General features: G+C 36.5%; 1 protein-coding gene across 1 annotated transcript in view; it reads right to left on the bottom strand.

Moving 5' to 3' along the window:
• The window catches only part of CPS1 (carbamoyl-phosphate synthase 1), a 127,945-nt gene that overhangs the window by 111,415 nt on the left and 155 nt on the right, over positions 1-16,375 (bottom strand). The window contains exon 1 of the mRNA XM_019838609.3: positions 16,247-16,375. This exon is cut by the window's right edge and continues 155 nt beyond it. Within this exon, the coding sequence (XP_019694168.1) occupies positions 16,247-16,372 (126 nt within the window). The 5' untranslated portion in view covers positions 16,373-16,375. The remainder of the gene's footprint in view (positions 1-16,246) is intronic.

The following is a 16,375-nucleotide window of genomic DNA, read 5'->3' as shown; positions in this document are numbered from 1 at the left end:
GACCCTGTTTGGTGGAATTGTGAAGGATTTTCGTTTGGTTTGCTCTCACTAGACATGGGAAACAACTATTATCCTTCCAAATGTGAATACATATATGAACATTAATTGCAGATGGCTACTTTGGATTTTTCCATGTTTTTCTTTTTTTCTTGTTGTTGTTGTTGACCTGGGGTGAACAAGTCTCAATTCTTTTGGCATGACTTTACAGTTCTTCATTTTCCTTTTTCCCCTCTTCGTCTTTAGCTAATATTCCAATAACTTTTCTTAGTAAAACCTTCATGAAAATTAAATTCCATGTGTGAAAGGATCCACTTAGTGGCTTAATTTTAATTGAGTACTCATATTCATTATACTGTAATTCTTCATCACTAATTAAATGCATATGAAATTACAATAATATTCTTCAAATCTCAAGATCATAGCCAGTAAAAAAACTTAACTTTTAGTTTACTATCTAATTTTAGATTTAAGTACCTCAAAGTCAAATGACTAGTTAAATGTTGTTACAAACTTTTACTTATGTTGACTCAACCAAATTCACAATAAATTTCTGAAATATAACAAAGAAGTTTTGGGTTTTATCTGTACCAGTCTTCAGCTTAACAGTTAAGAGATATTTAAACTGCTTTAGTTAATCGAATGTAAATCAATCCTTTTTCTCCACTCAATGTCATTTATCAACCCAACTAAAGGTATAGTCCTTTAGCCTACTAAAGGTAACAAGGAGAGAAACCTTAGAACAAGGGACAGCAGAATAAGAAGCATCTATCTGGGACTCTCATTTCAATAAGGTCAGTTACATTGGGTTTGCCAAATGCTTAGATCATAGATTTTGAAAGACAAAATAACTATCCATTATAAATATATGAATACTATAGGCATTTCAGGATAAGAGTAGAGTATAATTTTCCATTCAACCAGGGGAGGAATTATTTTAAGTATAGAGAGGACAGACTTTAGGGAAAAAAAATTCATAGACTATGGTCAATCACTTCCTCTACCCTGGCCCCATCCATTCTAGTCCATGCACAGCCATTAGGGTTTAAAATTGTGCTCAGTGTAAGGGAAGGAGAGGTAATACAAATATAAATGAGGTTGGGTTGGAGAGAGAAATTTTGACCATCTCTCCCCCCTTTCACCATTTGGCTTTCTCTTTCCCTCCCTATACCCTTCCTGGTAAAATATGGATTTCACTGTTTTTATTTGTTTATTTGTTTGTTTTGTTTCATTTTGTTTTGTTTTTGCTTTTTGTTCACTTAATTTGGGTTTGGGGTTTTGTAAATGTGAATAATTGTTGTGTGTTAAAGGTTGGTTCCACAGATGCCTTTGGAGACTCTGTCAGAAAACCAAGCCTTGAAGAGCCATCGTGATTCAGGTATGCCCAATTTCTCACCCTCATCCATGCACTCTCTTTTTCCTATTTACCCAAATTCCACCACTTGTTAGAAACCCAAGCTTGATCATCTTTGTGCATTAACCAAACAAGCAATGGAAAACCTGTCCCTTCCCAAATTAAGGCTAAACAAAAATTGGCACTTATAATTTACTGTCCCATATCCAAGTATATGACTAATTTCCCCAATAAGATTATAGGCAACACCAGACAACATCAAGGATAGAGAGCCTGCCTTATCTGTCCAACACAGCATCACCAGCATATAATACAATGCCTGGCACATAGTGGATGATTGGAGAAACCATTTTATACCTCTCTGAATTCGTACCATGGCCCATGAAGTTAACTTTCAGAGACTTTGGAAAGGTCATTTAACCCTGAGTCTACAAGGGAGAATTAGAAGGAATGATTGATGATTTTGCGAAATGGAATTGAGCAAGACTTGCTCAGCCCTTTTTAAGTTTCTTTTCAAAAAAGCCTGTTCTCAGTTGTACATCAAGGTGGGAGAGCTGCAGTTGTAAGTGAATACGTTTGACTCAGGGACTAGGAGGTCTGAGAAGTCTGGTTACAGATCTAGGCCCTGTTTTCTAAACAGCTTTAACAGTAATAAAGCTGATATTCAGATTGCTACCTGTTTGAATACTGTGTCTTATTTCTGTATTGATTCTAAATATAGAGGTTGAGAGAAGATATCATTATCACCCCTAAAACCTTACCAGTAGTAAATACCTAGCAAATACTGCTTAGTTGAATGAATGAATGAATGAATGAATGAATGAATGAATGGATGAATGAATGAATGAAAAGCTATCACCTGGCAAAGATGCTACCTAGTTGTATTTTTGTTTCTCTGTAACATAATTGGCTTGCAAATCGCACTCCTGCTTTGCTCCAGTCATATTTTAACTATTCCTCTTAGGCACTGCTCACAAAGGTAAGAAGCAATGGGCAATGTACAGCTGTCTTTAATTCCATGTGATTTATTTCCTGGGAGACTAGTTAAGGGAATAAAGAACACCTGCCTTCATAGTATTTTCTCTTCCATATTCTACCAACTAGAGATGTAAATGGGTATAGCAATTCCTCTTTATAAAGCCATTAAATCATAATTAAGCTTTATTCACACTTCAGTAAAATTACTTTAGTCAGATAATCTACTAACTCTTTAGCAGAGTACCACTAAATGATTAAATAATGAATTCAGTAAAACAGAAAAAAATGTAAGCATACACTCCCTTCTACACCCATCTTCCTATTGTTTCCTTTAATACTGAAAATTATAAACTTTAATACTGAAAATAATAAACATCTATTTTTTTTCATTTTATACCTGATATGTTTTTGCTTTAATTCACATTGTGAATTGTTATTTCATGTGTCTTACTTTTGTTGATCTCCTTTATAAAATGTAGATTTCTAATTCAAAATTTTTCTGGTAATGGTTGGTTTTACATGTCTTTCAGATCCAAAGATATTAAGTCTAATAGTAAGATGTTGGCGTTTCAGTGTCTCTCTCTTTGGCATCTTTTTCTAACATCCCTTGGGAGTAACAACTTTCAAATCACATCTGGTCTTACAGGCTAGATAATAAACTTACTTAAATAATTACTACTGCAATGAAAAATAATTCTGCCATTAATTAGAATGCAGAATGATGCAGCCACTATGGAAAATAGTATGGAAATTTTTCCAAAAAGTTCAAACTGGGCTACTATAAAATCCAGCAACCCTACTTCAGAATATTTACCCAAAGAATTGAAATCAGGATCTCAAGGAGATATTAGCACCTCATGTTCATTGCAGCACTATCCACAGTAGCCAAGATATGAAAGAAACCTAAGTATACATCAACAGATGAGTAGATAAAGAAAATGCAGCATATACATACAATGAAATATTACTCATCTTTAAAAAAAGGAAGGAAATCCTGTCATAGATGGCAACATGGATAGACCTGGAGGAGAGTATGTTAAGTGAAATAAACCAGTCACAGAAAGACAAATACTGTATGATTCCACCTATACAAGATATTTGAAATAATCAAACCCAAAGAATCAGAAAGTCCCTTTTCAGCGGCTGGGGGAAGGGGGAAATGGGAGTTACTATTCAACAGACAAATGTTGAACAAAGTCTTAAATGTTTAAGATGAATAAGTTCTAATGATCCGCTGTACATTATCCCTAAAACTGTATTGTACAGTTAAATATTTGTTAAGGGGCACCTGGGTGGCTCAGTCAGTTAAGTGTCCAACTCTTGATCTTGGCTCAGGTCATGTTCTCAGGGTTGTGAGATCTAGCCCCACGTCTGGCTCTGCCCTGACAGTGAGGAGCCTCCTTAGGATTCTCTGTCTTTCCCTCTTTGTCTGCCCCTTCCCTGTTAGCACTCTCTCTCTCAAAATAAATAAATAAACATTAAAAAAATCTGTTAAGAGGATGGATCTCATATTTGGCACTCTAACTACAAAAAAATAATAAAATAAAATAAAATACTTCCACCACATCACATAGTATGTGATAATTCAAAATGACTATTAATAGCTCAGAGGTAGCCATCTATTTGCCTCTATAATTAATTCCATATTACATCATATTTTGTCACCACCCAAGAGAAAATCCCTGTCATCATTTTCTATTACCTCCCAATTGTTCCCCCTGCTTCCAAACTCTGCCTGCTTCTACCTGTCTCATGCAGTGCCCTTAAGGCTATCTTTCGTAAACATCTATTACATAGCACTAATCTTCAAACTCCGCAATAAACATTCAGAGTCCCCTCACCTGGCCCGTTCTCTATATGTAATCCCTTAGACTCCCCAACTCTCTAGACCTTTATGCACAAATGTCTCCCTCCCTGTCTGCTTACACCCTGCTTATCCTTCCTAGTCTTGCTCATGATATGCCCTCAAAGATCCAAGTCAGAATTAACCACTGATTTACCTGTGCTCTCACTGCATGCATGTGTACTGTTTGGGTGTTACCTTTTGTTTTAATTGCTTAAGTTACTCTTCTACCCTGCCAGATCATGACTTCTTGGATGGAAAAACCTGATGCCTAATTCAGTTTTGTATCCTCACAGAAATAGCTCACCATTGTTCACACAATAAGGTAGCCTCTACATACTTGGGGAATGCACAGAAATATGGGCTATTGTGTGATGTTAGGATGTTGTTCTCATGCTGGTATCATGAGTTTTCAAAACAATTCTTTGAGGCCCACTGGCTACTGTGTCTTGTCTGCTTTTTTTTCTCTTTTTTTACTTGGAATAAAGACAGATGTCCCCCATAGGGATAGTTCGTGCTAAAGGGTGGAAGATGAAAATAAAGAATGAGTTGGGACTCAAGAGCAACACTTGCCTCATAAGCATCCTTAGGTTTCAATACCAACTAGGTGTGTCATACAGCTAATGTCTTCAGAAGATTCTAGAAGATGCTTTCTAATCTTCATTCTTTGGGCTTCCTAATGGGTTGCTTCTATTATTAATATCAATCTTACGTTGAAATAAATCTACTCCTCCACTACTGGAGACAAGGACTAAAGTACATGCAGCATACACAATCCAATTATTCTCCTTTTTCCCTTTACTTGTCACTTAAAATACTTGTCAAATTTTACTTTATGTCATTAGCAAATTCATTTAATTCACTAATGCAGTTTCAAAATATTGCATTCCTATACCAAATCCCCAAATAGTTTACAACTAATAATCAGTCTGTTTTTATCCACCTCTGAAAAATACTAAGGCTGCCATATTTTTATTGATATTGTTGCAGACATTACATTTAGTGCTAGTACATACTTGGCGCTCAATAACAATGTTAACTAATTTTGAGAATAATAACTAAAGATGACACATATACTTCAATTTTTCTCTACTTTGAGTCCATGTGTTAAAGTACCTCCCATTTTGTTTTCTTTCTATTATAATTCTGGAATAATCCTTATATTTGAAAAAATAAAGCATTAACATGCCTCAAGCATGCCGTATAGAAGTAGGTCAACCTGTCATGATCCTGTTTCTATCTTTTGGCCTTGCTTTAATGAAACCCTGTTAAGGCATAAACTGATGGCATATATAGTCATTTATGCTTATTAAAGTCTATATGCAATTGCACCAAAAAATTGCATACATAGACTTGAATGATAAATGTCTACTGTTCTGAGAAAGACATCTTATTTCAAATAGAATTATGAAGCTATGTTGGAAAAATAGGATTTGGGAGCACATTGACATCACTGAGAACTCCACCTTGACCCCCTCCCGAAGGCCTCATTAATAATAGTTAACATGATGTGTTTGGCACTGTTTCTAAAGTTATCAATGTATTTTCTCATCTAATCCTCACACACACACAAAAAAAACAATGAGGTAGGTAATGTTAAGATCTCCATTTTATAGAAGAGCTAACTGAGGCTTGGAGGGGTCAAGATCATTCCACTAGTAAATGAAAAAACAGTGGTTTCTGAACATAATCAGTGTGTTTGATAATCCACAACCTTCTACCATTTTATCATATCCCTCTGCTTAAAGCCAAGTAGAAAATTTCAGCTTAAACTGAGTTATGTATTACCCCTTTTTCTTTTTCTAAGCTTACTTCTACTTCTTCTTTCCAATTTTTTTAAATGGGGAAAAGACACAATTCAATTTTGAACTCACTTGAATTTATTTATGAGAGCTTTGTTTCAAAACTGCCTTGGATGAACCGCAACACACCCAAGTCAACTAAGAATTAAATGTGAAAATCTGTAAATCTGTAAACTGTCAAAGTGAAATGTCAAGACATCAGCTATATGCTGTAATCGCAGGAGAACCAGAATACTTTGAGAACGTTTTACACTGAATTCCAGGCCCTTGAGTCCTCAAGTTCTCAAGACTGTTAGGACTATACATGCTGTAAACATGGAGATGCATCCCTTAGTTCCCCTTCACGAAGGACATGCTGCCCTGCTGCAAGGAGTGAGGTCAGTGGACAATCATCAGCTGTGAGATCCTTCAGGGTCTCCCTGAACTGCAGAGAGCTTCCTTGCAACATGCCCTGCATGGAGAGCCCCCTGCCCACACTGGTCACTGAGCCAGGCGGGGATTTGAAGGCCAAGGCCCAACACAGGAAACTCTGATGGGCAAGCGCTTTCTGTCAGGTTGACCTAGGCTTTGTCAAACCTGTATCACAGTTTACTTCTCTGCTCAACTCTTTCCCCTAATAAATATCTGGCTCTCTAAATACCATTTCAGTGTCTTCTTCTGGAGAACCTAACTCATTATAGACACTTAAACCAAATGAGTCTAGATAAGAATCCAAAGGCTTTGGGGAGTCTCAAGAAATAAAGATCTACTTTTTCTGGGTTCTAACCCAGAAACTACTAGATAAATATGAAACATTGCAAGACACCTGAATGGTTTCCTTTCTGCATGTATCCCTAAAATGTAAGAATTAGCCTAGATTTCAAGTGAATTTGACACTTGAAAGACACTTAAAGTTCAGTCAAGTTTCTTAGGCCAAGGCTAATGGTACCCCTAAGTTGCTCAATGTCCAGGGCTGGACATTCACTTTTGGGGTGCCACTAAGCGCAAGTTCAACATGCAGCTGCCTAAAATAAAATTCATACACACATACATATACACATACACTTCCCTCAACCTTCTAAAGATCTCTTGATTAACCTTGAACCAATGGTGTCTGCAATTAATAACATTATCTCCACCTCTTCAAAGTTGTATTTTTCTCCTATCCATGTAATTATGTTTACAAAACACACAAATAAGCCCCACCTCACCAAAGGGTTTGTAGCCAATGTGGATAGCAAGAAATATGCATTAAAACTAGTTCATACTCATAGTTTGATTTCTTTTAGTGTGGAGCATACAAATATTGTGGTCTGGTGCCAGATAGATTATAAAATAAGTAGTCAAAATTATGTGTCTTTGTGACTTTATATGATTTTGAAGGATAAACACTGAAATTAGTAGTCCCCAAGTCCAATTAATACTAATTACTTTTGTCTGTAAATGTATAGGAGGAACATCCGTAAGAGTGTAGACTTTCCCACACATAATATCTCAATATGCTAAAGTGGAATTTTCCTGTGTACATGTAATTACCCCATTTTTAATCTTTTATTTTACAGTTGTATTTTTCTTTAAATTACATAAATCTCTCTTTTTTTAAGTTGATTTATTGATTTTGAGAGAAAGAGAGAAAGCCAGTGAAAGTAGGGGAGGGGCAGAGAAAGAGGGAGAGAGAGAATCCCAAGCAGGCTCCACACTGTCAGCACAAAGTCCTACACAGGGCTCAATTCCATGAAACAGTGAGATCATGACCTAAGCCGAAATCAAAAGCTGGACGCTTAACCGACTGAGCCTCGCAGGTGCCCCTAAATTACATAAATTTCTACATGATACTTACTCTTATATTACTTTTTATTTATTTATTTTTTCAACGTTTATTTATTTTTTTTGGCACAGAGAGAGACAGAGCATGAACGGGGGAGGGGCAGAGAGAGAGGGACACACAGAATCGGAAACAGGCTCCAGGCTCTGAGCCATCAGCCCAGAGCCCGACGCGGGGCTCGAACTCCCGGACCGCGAGATCGTGACCTGGCTGAAGTCGGACGCTTAACCGACTGCGCCACCCAGGCGCCCCTTTATATTACTTTTTAAATGGAACTTTTAATAAACTGCACAAACTCTGGGTGTCATGCTTTCTAATACTTATAAAACCTGAGGATTCTTTCACAAATTGTAGGTAATCTCTGATGAAAATACATTTTTGTGAGGGAACTTGCATAGAAGTAGAAATTGCAACAAATTCTCTGTTTGTTGGTTTTTCTCCCAAGGAAGCTGATATTGTTGCTTTATCATATCATAAGATGTTTGGTTTTTGTTTTTTTAATGATCTCAAAACTGTGATTCTGTAAGCACATGTGACATTTCCTCTGAACATTTCATCTCTTTAGGGCTTTTGATTTTTTCAAAAATCAAAATTCATTGTAAATCTACATTTAGGAGTCTATTTTGATTTCCTGGTAAGATGACCAAAATTTTATACCCTAATACTCTTCGTTTGAAATGAGGTTTAAAAGGGTTGATGATTCAAAGCATTTTCCAAGATAAGAACAATGCAACAACTGTTAATTCGAGTCACACAGCTAAATTCTCCTTCAAAAAGGTTTGAAAATGTGTCCCTGGTGCTATGCTCAACTGATTTAGAGGGCTGAGGCATAGGAAGTAACAGTCAAAATTCAGGCATAATTTATAATTTAACCTATAAAAGTTTTAAAAGAGTCCAGTGTTCATTGCTGTTTTAGGCTTTTCCTTTGTATTCAGTATCATGTTATTAAAAGTCATCCAGTCATTGTTCCTTAATCATTCCACATCCTAACATCATTCTGGGCTACTTTTGAAGATATTGGTCCTTTACTTTGAGGCATTTTTCTTTGGATCTATTAGTTTGAGACAGTGGAAACCAGTCAAAATGAGACGTTTCTTGAAGTCTAAAATTGCTAATGGTAAACACCTATCACATTAGATTTCTGCATACGTGAAGCTTACAAGACTATATGAGAAAAACAAATTGAAAACTGAAAAACAGCATGTTTTGTTATAATACATGACAATACTTTGGTCGAAGTGGAAGGAATATGTCAACTATAAATGGCATTGCCCTATTTGTAGAATTATTTGTAGAATTATTAATGGCTATATAAAGCAAAAATCCTTACTAATTCTTCACTTAAACAATCTGTTCTCAAAATGCAACCAAAAAAAGGAGAACAAAGGAGAGAAAAATATATATATTTCATTTTATGTCAAGACAAAGTGCATATATAAATGGGCTCTTGAGTAAGCCATAACATTACAGCAGGAGATATGATTTAGAGTATTCCAAAGCCAGGTTAAACAACTAACTATGGCTTCAAGTATATAAGTAGAATAAACAAAACGCCAAATTAAAAAAAAATCCATGTGGTGTTTGGGCCTAATTAAAATTCTAACCAGATTTGCTACAGGTATATTTCACTTGATGTACAAAACAGGCATCCTTGTGTCCTTGTGTTAACTCCAGCACTTACACATCCTTGAAATGGGAATAATTACATTGTTTCTTCCCCTGGGTGTGAGAATTTACCAGTAAAATATTCTGGACACAAAGCCTCAAGCTAATTTATCAACAACTCCCATAAAAATTTTGAATATATAACATTATAGCTGCAATAATCCCCTTAAGCTAGTAATAGAAATGAAAATGATTTACTCTGGGAATCTGACTGTATTGCTTTAAATCATTTGTCTATGTAAATTATTTGTGTATCAAAAAAAGTAGGAGCCCCATGTGTTTATTTCCATTTTTACCAAAGCCTAGAGCCATATAACACATTTGATTTCTGGCTCACCTGATGTTTCTTAGCTATTATTTTACATCGATACTCATCCTCTCAAGAAATAAAATACACCTGAACCAAGCTTGGGAAAGAAAGAAGTTTAAAACTAGAATTTATTTCAATGTATTATTGCATAGATAATACGGTAAGAGTCAAAATCTTAAAGTGTTCTTTATTGGTAATTTAAATCTTATTTTTCATTCTTAGAGCTGTACTATCAAAATGTAGATACTTAAAATTCAGAATGAAGGCACAATTTCTATGTGTGGAATAGTTAATGAGACTTCTCTGCAGTTATGCCTACCACTTCAACAATTAAAAGTACTGTAACAGTGGTAATCAATCAATTACAACATCCTAAGTTAATATTAGGTTATCTGCCTTTGGTTAAACATAAGCCAATGTTGGGGGGGGGGGGCGGAATCACAAGGTTAATTTACTTGAACACTTCTCTGTTCTGGACATTTGTAAACAAATGAGTGAGATTCAAAAGTAATTTTTATTCTAGTTATGTTTCTCATTTTAAATAAAAATATAGCATTTAGAAAAATTCCATTACAAAATATGTTCATAAAATGTAGGTTTATTAACAAGCACCTTAATGAGCATCTTTTATGTGGTAAAATTGTTCTGAATCCAAGGGGTTTCCAATATTGTAAGCTAATTTTTACTTTATGGTAATACATTAATATGCTTTTACATTTAGTTCTAAATCATAGATAAAACTTATTCAGTAAAATTCTTAGTGATACATCCACCCTATTGATTGAAGTTAGAACTTTACGTTAGCCAAGAATCTCCCTGTGAGATATAAAAGATTGATACGTTGCATTTAGTAAGTTCACAAAAAAAGAAAAAGAACAAAAGGGCCTTAAAAATATTTTTATGAGTTGAATTCATTTAGACCAAATGCAAAAAATCAAGTGTAAACCAGGAGTTTTGAGGAGCCCAAAACCGAGTTTGATGCTGGCTTTTGTAGCTTTCTTCCAATCCTTGGTCACTATAAATACCCTAGAAAATACTAGTTACATCAAGGACATTCAGTCTTACGTAGTAAACTCCTGAAGCCTTGAAGTGGGGTCTGGCATGACCATTGCTTAAGAGATATTGAAAACTCTCTATTAAACCCCCAGCTTTTGGTACAAGTCAGAAATGTGAAGAAGGTTTAATGAAGATGGGAGGGCAAAGGAATGTTCTCTATTTCCACAATAATAGAACCTACATTCACTTCTACACCACAACTAATTCTGTTAAGCATGGTCAGGTGGAAACTCAAGTCTCCATCAGCCAGAAAAGGAAGCAGGAAGCCAAGACTAGTGCTATTTCTACAGACATTTCCCCCACCAGATTTCTTAGCTTCCTACCCAGGGTTGGGATGCGGATAAAGGAAATGAGGTGCCTATCAGGTAACATGGAAGGAGTCACACCATGGCCCTGCTAGTGATGGCCTCCTTCCATGGGGCACCTTTGGTGTCTCACTTGCCTTATCCTCATCTAAGCCCGGTTTGGTACAGCTTTTTCAACAGTTTTATGGCAAGAAGCTCAAAATGACAAGGCACTATTGATGACCAACAAATGAATCTATACTATAGAAGGGGGCGGGGGGATATAAAAAATAGAGTACATAAACAAAAATGTTTAAAAGGGAAGTTATCTCCTAATTAAAGAAATATTGTCCACCTAAAATATATAAAGTTGTTTATCACCCAGACTAATTCTTCAACTATTCATCTGGGATTGAAACATACTCTATTATTTTGGGGAACCTGTGTGGCTCAGTAGGTTAAGCATCCGACGTAGGCTCAGGTCCTAATCTCACGGTTTGTGGGTTCGAGCCCTGCGTCGGGCTCTATGCTGACAGCTCAGAGCCTCAGCACAGAGCCTGGAGCCTGCTTCAGATTCTGTGTCTCCCATTCTCTCTGCTCCTCTCCCATTCACGGTCTGTCTCTCAAAAATAAACATTAAAAAAAGAATTTTTTTAAGTAAAAAAAATTTACAAAAAGAAACTCTATTATTTCAAAAATTTGCATCATCAGAGATGAAATCCAGCCCTAACACATATCTGTATGTAGTAAAAGTCTAATACAATAGTTATTCTTGACAGTGTATGATAACCCTATCCCTACCCCCATCTCTAATATGTACAAAGAGGTTCCAATATAATTACGAACCCGACTTCCTGGGAATGTCTTTAAAGCTACTACAATATAGCTAAATTATTCTAATTGTGGGACTTTTTGTAGTTGCCAATTTCTAATCAAATGACAATAGCTCCTCAAGATTGAGCTAAATAGGTAGTTTTATGTTGGAATCAGAATATAAAATCTTACAAAATGAAAACCATTGAAAGAGAATAATGACTCCTACGGCTCAATTGTATCTGAAGTACCAGAGAGAAGGACACTTGGACTGTTAGGTTCCTGGCTTAATTGTAACACAGGTCACCATTTTTAAAAACAAGTGGATTAATGTTAGAAGCGATACCTATTAAACACTTTTCTATTCATAGGGAACTTAACCTTTTCAATTTAATACATTTGATTTCCAAATTCATTTGCAAGTAAAAATAAAACTATTTAGTCTTGGTAACATTCCAAGACTTGTGAATTCAGAATTCTTTAATTTATAAGTTTCTTGAAATCAGAGACTATCCACTTACCATCCATTTATTTCCACTTATTATTCTTCATATATATATTCCCAGGATAGAAGCTTTAAATAGGATATTAGAATGTACATCCTGACTTTTGGAATTGGATTCAAAATAGTGAAAAAAGATTATTTGCTTCATAGTTCTTGGTCTAATTTGATATAAGCAATATCTTCATAGAGATATATTTAATATTAAGGCAAAGGTGAAAAAATCATCATTATAAATATTTGAGTATTTTCACCAGACATCTTGTCATTGCAATAATTTGTAGTCCATGAAAAACATGAAGCAACTCTAATCTGTCTAAATCTCTCTACTAAAATATAGAAGACAGAATTTTTTTTAAGCATCCAGGGTTTGCTTTTCCAGTATTTTATAGATTTTGAATCACTGATCATGTGTGATGGTCCCACGATCTTTTGAGTAAGTCAAGAAGTGTTTCTACACTACAGATAACAAAATTTGGGTTCAAAGAGGATAAGTGAATTAACCAAGTTCAGAACATTGATAAATGGACAAGAGGGGCTAGAATCCAGACCTTTGTATTCCCCATCCAGTGTTTTCCATAACACAACTACAACAGGCTGAATGTAAATAAGGAACACTGAACATTTTCAATTCTATATTGTATATCCTTGATATCTAATTCCTTTGAATGTACAGCACCTTGAAATTCTTTCCTCTTCCCTGTAAGTGAAATACAGCTATGTCTATTGGCAAGGTACACTTTGTAAATATTGGCCACAAAACAAATATGCAAGGAAGGACCACATAAAAGTACAAGTGCGTCACTGCTGTCGTCAAACCCACTCTGTCACCAACGGGAGAAGAAAAGTGACCTCCTCAGACATTGAGAAGGCAACCAATTTATAGGGCAATGTTTATAGATCTGACCACAGGGTGTCCTCTAAAATCCATTTACTAGCTATAACTAGCTATATTGCCACCAACCTTTAGTAACTATTCTCACTGCCCTTTACTGACCCTTATGTAACTACATCTTAGTAAATTTTGCTTTTTTTTTTTTTTTAACATTTATTCACCTTTGAAAGAGAGAGAGAGAGACAGAGCATGAATGGAGGAGGGGCAGAGAGAGAGGGAGGCACAGAATCTGAAGCAGGCTTCAGGCTCTGAGCTCTCAGCACAGAGTCCCAAGCGGGGCTCAAACCCACGAACCGTGAGATAATGACCTGAGCAAAGAGTGGCCGCTTAACCGACTGAGCCACTCAGGCGCCCCTAGTTTTGCTATCTTTAAAATATGATGTCCATTTGGGGCGCCTGGGTGGCTCAGTCGGTTAAGTGGCCCACTTCAGCTCAGGTTATGATCTTGCTGTCCGTGAGTTTGAGCCCCCCGTCGGGCTCTGTGCTGACAGCTCGGAGCCTGGAGCCTGCTTCTGTTTCTGTGTCTCCCTCTCTGTCTGCCCCTCCCCCATTCGCGCTCTCTCTCTGCCTTTCAAAAATGAATAAATGTTAGAAGAAAATTTTAAATATGATGTCCATCTAAAAAAGAGTAAATTTGGATACAACGTTTTTTTAACACTTATTTATTTTTGACAGAGACAGAAAGAGCATGAGAGGGGGAGGGGCAGACAGAGAGGGAGAGCAAGGATTCCAAGCAGGCTCCATGCACAGAGCCTGATGGGGGGCTCGAACTTAGAACTGTGAAACTAATAACCTTAGTCAGTTGGACGCTCAACTGACTAAGCCACCCAAGCACCCCTGGATATAACTTTTTAAGAGAGCAGAGTTTTAAAAGTGAAGGCAGGAAGAAAGATATGTAGAGGAGTGTTTCAAAATAAGTGAATAAAACACAAGCCCCCTTGGACTGCTGTACAGAATTTTAATTTACTATCGTGAAGTTCAAGAACTTCTATTTCCCATGCCTGGCTTTCCTCCAAAACTCTGGCCAGTAATGATTGAGTGTGAGTAATGACTTTCACATCATGAAATGATGGCTTATTCCTCCCACAAATTTGTCATTCTTAGCTGTGAACTTTGGCAAACCTTTAAAACAGATCTGCCACCATGAGCTAGAAGAACTACTTTCACTGTAGTCTATCCACATAATTAAATCATTTTGTTGTGGCTGTAGTTGTGGGCATATAGAGCACTTATTAAGATCACGGAGAACTGGCTTCTAATCTCGATCATATCTATGCTATTTTAAGTAGTCGCTCAATTTCTCTGTTTCTTGTGTCTGACGGAGATATGCCTATCCTTGCCTACCTGTTTTTGTAAGAAGAAAAAGATATTCCAAGGGACACAACTTTGTAGTCTTAGAAGACACATCTAACTGTAAATGGTATTATTTTCATTACTATCTGTTCTCTCTGCAGTGATATATGAGTACCCTTGAGATATTACTAACACTGAGCTAAAACCAATATTTGCTCTCAGAGTTTATATCTAGTGACTGCATCTTTGATGATGGTTTAGAACATATCTCCTTTTTGGCTCTCTTGTTGCAATTAAGCCAAATCTAAGAAAATGGTTGTTTCTGGGTTTCTTAATTTAAAATGGTAGTTTCTGGTACTTTCTTGAGATCTTGTGTTCTCTCTGTCTCTCTGTCTCTGTCTCTGTCTCTGTCTCTCTCTCCTTCCCTCCCTCTCACTTTCTCCTTTCTTTCTCTCTCCCTCCCCCTCCTCACTCCTCACTCCTCACCTCTGTCTCTGTCTCTTTCTCCCTTTCCTTTTACTCCTTTCTTTCCCCACCCTGTCACCAGAGGCTACAAGCATCTACAGGCGCTGCCTGGCCCTACAGATGTCACTCAGGGCTAAAATCCTATTCAAACCTGACTGGAGTAATCCAAGCAGTAGAAGCTGTGGAAGCTTTTGAAGGATTTTTAGGCAACCCAGTGAGTGTGCAAAGTAGTAGCAGAAAACACTCAAAACTATTAGAGCCTATTTTACCTCAACAGATAGAGGTTGTTTTGTATTTTGTTTTCTACCTCACTTTTTATAGCTCTTACTACTCAAAAAACAATCTATTTAAAGCTACTGTGATCCCTTAAACTTTATATTCACTAAAAGTGATTTTCATTGGCAAAGTTCCCATAGAGTAATTTCGGACTTTTCTGGTAATAAATGCCTTCATAAAATTATAGGAAGGAATGGAAGTTCCTGCTGGAATTTCATGATCCAATGGTGGGGGTGGGGAAGAACACTTAAGGTTCTCTTCCTGGACCTGCTCTTCAGTTATAGATACATTCACAGAGAGAAAATTATCAGCTGCTAATTGTTTCAATGCCTTAATCTGCAAAATAAAAACAATAAATTTGGACTTCTAAAAGAAGGACTAAGCAGGAAAAGGAAAAAAAGGCAATGTCTACATTGTGATTAACAAATATCAGAATTATGTAGATATTATACTTCCAATTTTTTTTCCCTAAAAAATGACATTTCAGAAGAGAAAACTTTACAGTGGGCCAATAAAGAAGAGCTTACCACATTACCTACTGTGATGTGGTTCATGAACATATAAGCAACCTCACTCTTGAAGCAAACTGTGTGTGGTAGTGTCTGGGCACAGGCAGAGCCCTGATAGCATTTAAAAATAATTGTTTTCTAAGCAGAACGCTTACATGTTACATATTCACAGGGATTGTGACCTTTCTTTATGCTGGGTGCAAGTTGCCATAATTTTACTCAGAGCAGTTGAAAAGGAACATTTACTAAACCAGTAGGTTCAATACTAAAGCCAATACAAATAAATTAGCACTTCAGAATGGCACACAAATCTGTATTTGCTTCCTAAGTGACACCTTTGCCTCATGCTAAACTATACCCCTTACGATTTTATCAGAAATAAGAAGTAGGGGACTGTTACCTTGACAGAAAGGAGCCTGATGCCAGCTCTTGAAAATTTCCATTGATGGTGCGCAGGCGCCTTGGTAAAGCCAAAACCAGTCTTCAGGGTCTTCACCACTTTGCAAGCAGTCAAAATCCTCGTCATTTT

The sequence above is a fragment of the Felis catus genome, chromosome C1 (assembly GCF_018350175.1).
Source record: "Felis catus isolate Fca126 chromosome C1, F.catus_Fca126_mat1.0, whole genome shotgun sequence".
Taxonomy (NCBI): domain Eukaryota; kingdom Metazoa; phylum Chordata; class Mammalia; order Carnivora; family Felidae; genus Felis; species Felis catus.
Note: the sequence above shows the minus strand (reverse complement) of the source record. Positions and strands in the feature narration are given on the sequence as shown.